The sequence below is a fragment of the Penaeus chinensis genome, chromosome 37 (genome assembly GCF_019202785.1).
Source record: "Penaeus chinensis breed Huanghai No. 1 chromosome 37, ASM1920278v2, whole genome shotgun sequence".
In the NCBI taxonomy this organism is placed as follows: domain Eukaryota; kingdom Metazoa; phylum Arthropoda; class Malacostraca; order Decapoda; family Penaeidae; genus Penaeus; species Penaeus chinensis.
The window spans coordinates 25,797,630-25,802,629 of NC_061855.1; the positions used below are offsets into that span (position 1 = coordinate 25,797,630).

A 5,000-nucleotide genomic window follows, 5' to 3' on the forward strand; every position below is an offset into this window, starting at 1 on the left:
TCAGGGGCCTGACAGACCCTGTTTTTCTGTAGGGACATTCACAATTGATCGAAGAATCAATTGTGAATGCCCAAGAGCAGCAATCACCAAGGCTTTACACTACTCAGTATACCATGCAAGGTTTTTGCTCACATCCTTCTGAAACATATGAGACTACCTGCTGAGGTACCATAGGGCTGGCACAATCTGGATTCAATCCTGGTGAGTCCACAATAGACCATATCCTGGTGCTTCAAGGCATTGTAGAGCATACCGTATCAAATAAGGGGTTTGATACTGTGCATCATGAATCACTCTGGGAGATCCTGAGACTAAGAGGAATTCTAGCAAGGATTATTGGGTTAATAGCAAGCCTGTATACTGGTACTAAAAGTGCTGGTGGGACCTATCAAGTTTCTTCTCTCTTAGTTCAGGAGTGAGGCAAGGCTGTGTTCTTGCACCAACACTTTTTAACACTTGGACTGGATACTGGGTAGAGCTACTGTCCGAAGTCAGTGTGTAGCAACTCTGGGCAATTTCAAGGTTACAGAACTTGACTTTGCTGATGTTGCTGCTATTCTATCTGAATCTCTGGAAACCCTAGTGGTGGCTCTTGATGCATTTAGCAATGAAGCGAAGCTCCTGGGGCTGGACCAAGACCATGATCCAGGACTTTTGGGGGGGCCTGCTTGGAGATCCCGTTCAGTCAGTATGTGCTTGCGGTAAGAACATCGAGGTCACAGAGAGCTTTATATACCTCGGTAGTGCAGTTCATGAATCTGGGCTGTCAGACCAGGAGCTCAGTAAACAGATTGAACTTGCAGCATGAAATCTCTTGACAAGAGAATTTGGAGATGCTGGTAGCTGTGCAGAAGGACCAAGCTGTGTCTTGAAGGCCCTGATACTGCCAGTTTTACTATACGGTAGTGAAACCTGGACGCTGTTTTATGCTTTGGAATCTCATCTTGATGATTTTGTAACAGGTCCTTGCGCAGGATCATGGGTACAGTTGGTGGGACCATGTGTCCACTAACGGTTGCACTTTGAGACTTGTACAGGACCTGTTACTTGCACAATCCACGATTCCCAACTCAGGCTATATGGCCACCTGGCTCATTTCTCGTAGGATGATCATGCCCACCAGGTTGTCTGTACGAGACAACCCTGGGTGGAGGAGGCCTGTGGGATGGCCTAGGAAGTCTTGGCTTGGACGGATCGATCAAACCTATTGTGAAGAGCTAGAGATGGGCCAGGCCCCTGTCTGGCGGCTCACCATGAAAGATCCTTGTAGGTGTAAATGAAAGGTAGATTCAGCTATGTGCCCTCGATGGCATTCACGTATGGTGAACAATAACCCTCCCATCAATTAATCACTTATTGCCTGGCTCAACTGCATGAAACCATATACTTTTCCTATATTAACCCATTCCCGACGGGTCACGCCTATAGGCGTCATAACAATACGCTCGAAATGTGGCGTGCAGCTGTCCACTGCGGCGGCGCGCCAAAGCGCTCCGAGGCAATGATTTGGCTTGATGTACCGAATTCACGCGCTCAAAGTCAGCGCGTTACCGTAGTTCGCCAGAGCATAGAGTTTTTCTTAGTTTTCTACACCCGTCACCAATGGGTTAAAAAAAGAGTCACAGTATATGTTACTTACATTGTCCCTTCTTGATAAACTCCTCTTTTCGTTCACAGTCGTATGGGTAGATGTGTTCTGCTTTGTGGACATCTTGGCTGCAAGTCATAAAGAGAAGAAGTTAGAATCTCTACCAAAAAGGCACATACTGCTATTACATGGATAACATTTATCAAATGCTTGAGGGCTAGACATCTTGGATTAAAAGAGAGGTCCCCAAAATCTGTAATGGAATTCCAGACATATGTTGAAGGTTTCCCCAAGCTGTTAAAAAAAAAAAAACAAGTCACTGTTTTGTGGATTGATTACTCTTTTGGAGCCAGCCTTACAACCTCACACAAATCTATAATGGATCACAGCAGTTGTTAAAATGTCTATAAACAATAAACAATATCAATAAAAGTGTGAAAAGATATAGAAAGGGGGTTTGTATTAGTTCCATCAATAAACGAGGGTGGAACATAGTGTCCATGAGCCATTGCTGGAAGAGTGCCGGCTCTAAGGAGGGTGCCATTTCTGTGCTCAGCATCCTCTTCCAGGCCACAGTAACTGGCAGTGCAGTTTACATTAAAAGGGGGGAACAAATAACAAAATGTTACAGCTTGTTATTATTCTTTGAAGTTATGGACTACCTAGAGAGATAATATATAGCTCTCACTCTTACTCTCTCTAGCTCTCACTCTCCCTCTCTCTAGCTCTCACTCTCACTCTCTCTAGCTCTCACTCTCACTCTCTCTAGCTCTCACTCTCACTCTCTCTAGCTCTCACTCTCACTCTCACTCTCTCTAGCTCTCGCTCTCACTCTCACTCTCTCTAGCTCTCGCTCTCACTCTCACTCTCTCTAGCTCTCGCTCTCACTCTCACTCTCTCTAGCTCTCGCTCTCACTCTCACTCTCTCTAGCTCTCGCTCTCACTCTCTCTAGCTCTCGCTCTCACTCTCTCTAGCTCTCGCTCTCACTCTCTCTAGCTCTCGCTCTCACTCTCTCTAGCTCTCACTCTCACTCTCTCTAGCTCTCACTCTCACTCTCTCTAGCTCTCACTCTCACTCTCTCTAGCTCTCACTCTCACTCTCTCTAGCTCTCACTCTCTCTCTCTCTAGCTCTCACTCTCACTCTCTCTAGCTCTCACTCTCACTCTCTCTAGCTCTCACTCTCACTCTCTCTAGCTCTCACTCTCACTCTCTCTAGCTCTCACTCTCACTCTCTCTAGCTCTCACTCTCACTCTCTCTAGCTCTCACTCTCACTCTCTCTAGCTCTCACTCTCTCTCACTCTCTCTAGCTCTCACTCTCACTCTCTCTAGCTCTCACTCTCACTCTCTCTAGCTCTCACTCTCTCTCTCTCTAGCTCTCACTCTCACTCTCTCTAGCTCTCACTCTCACTCTCTCTAGCTCTCACTCTCACTCTCTCTAGCTCTCACTCTCACTCTCTCTAGCTCTCACTCTCACTCTCTCTAGCTCTCACTCTCACTCTCTCTAGCTCTCGCTCTCACTCTCTCTAGCTCTCACTCTCACTCTCTCTAGCTCTCACTCTCACTCTCTCTAGCTCTCACTCTCACTCTCTCTAGCTCTCACTCTCACTCTCTCTAGCTCTCACTCTCACTCTCTCTAGCTCTCACTCTCACTCTCTCTAGCTCACTCTCACTCTCTCTAGCTCTCACTCTCACTCTCTCTAGCTCTCACTCTCACTCTCTCTAGCTCTCACTCTCACTCCCTCTAGCTCTCATTCTCACTCCCTCTAGCTCACACTCTCACTCCCTCTAGCTCTCACTCTCACTCTCTCTAGCTCTCACTCTCACTCTCTCTAGCTCTCACTCTCACTCTCTCTAGCTCTAGCTCTAGCTCTAGCTCTCGCTCTCACTCTCTCTAGCTCTCGCTCTCACTCTCTCTAGCTCTCACTCTCACTCTCTCTAGCTCTCACTCTCACTCTCTCTAGCTCTCACTCTCACTCTCTCTAGCTCTCGCTCTCACTCTCTCTAGCTCTCACTCTCACTCTCTCTCTAGCTCCTCTTCCTCTTCCTCTCTTCCTCTTCTTCCTCATCCTCTCCCTCTCTTCCTCTTCTTCCTCATCCTCTCCCTCTCTTCCTCTTCTTCCTCATCCTCTTCCTCTCTTCCTCTTCTTCCTCATCCTCTCCCTCTCTTCCTCTTCTTCCTCATCCTCTCCCTCTCTTCCTCTTCTTCCTCATCCTCTCCCTCTCCCTCTCTTCCTCTTCTTCCTCATCCTCTCCCTCTCCCTCTCTTCCTCTTCTTCCTCATCCTCTCCCTCTCTTCCTCCTCTTCCTCATCCTCTCCCTCTCTTCCTCCTCTTCCTCATCCTCTCCCTCTCTTCCTCTTCTTCCTCATCCTCTCCCTCTCTTCCTCTTCTTCCTCATCCTCTCCCTCTCTTCCTCATCCTCTCCCTCTCTTCCTCTTCTTCCTCATCCTCTTCCTCTCTTCCTCTTCTTCCTCATCCTCTCCCTCTCTTCCTCTTCTTCCTCATCCTCTCTCTCTCTTCCTCTTCCTCATCCTTTCCCTCTCTCTTCCTTTTCCTCATCCTCTCCCTTTCCTTTTCCCTCTCTCTTCCTCTTCCTCTACCTCTTCCTCACACACTCTCTCTCTCTCCCTCTCTATTTTTCTAAGTCTTCCTGTTCCTCTCCCTCTCTTTCTTTTTCTTCCTCTCTCCTCTTCCTGTTCCTCTCCCTTTCATTTACTCTTCCTCTCCCTGTCCCTCTCTCTTTCTCTCCCTCTCTCGTCCTCTTCTTCTTTCTCTCCCTCTCTCGTCCTCTTCCTCTTTCTCTCCCTCTCTCGTCCTCTTCCTCTTTCTCTCCCTCTCTCGTCCTCTTCCTCTTTCTCTCCCTCTCTCGTCCTCTTCCTCTTTCTCTCCCTCTCTCGTCTTCTTCCTCTTTCTCTCCCTCTCTCGTCCTCTTCCTCTTTCTCTCCCTCTTCCTCTTTCTCTCCCTCTTCCTCTTTCTCTCCCTCTTCCTCTTTCTCTCTCTCTCTCTGCCTCTCTTCCTTTCCCTCTCCCTCTCTTCCTTTCCCTCTCCCTCTCTTCCTTTCCCTCTCCCTCTCTTCCTTTCCCTCTCCTTCTCTTCCTTTCCCTCTCCCTCACTTCCTTTCCCTCTCCCTCTCTTCCTTTCCCTCTCCCTTCCTCATTCTCTCTCTCCCTCTCTCCCTCCTCCCCTCCCTCTTTCTTCCTCTTCCTCTTTCTCTTCCCCTTCCCCTCCCTCTCTGCTCTACTTTATCTTCCTCTCACTCTCCCTTCCTCATCTCTCTCTTCCTCTCACTCTCCCTTCCTCATCTCTCTCTTCCTCTCACTCTCCCTCTCCGTTCCTCTTCCTCACCCTCTCATATCCTCTTCCTCTCATATCCTCTTCCTCTCACTTCCTTTTCCCCTCTTCCTGCATCT

General features: G+C 48.3%; 1 protein-coding gene across 1 annotated transcript in view; it reads right to left on the reverse strand.

Moving 5' to 3' along the window:
* LOC125045358 overlaps nucleotides 1-5,000 on the reverse strand; it is a 55,372-nt gene that overhangs the window by 43,187 nt on the left and 7,185 nt on the right. Inside the window, exon 3 of the mRNA XM_047642563.1 lies at nucleotides 1,640-1,716. Within this exon, the coding sequence (XP_047498519.1) occupies nucleotides 1,640-1,716 (77 nt within the window). The remainder of the gene's footprint in view (nucleotides 1-1,639; nucleotides 1,717-5,000) is intronic.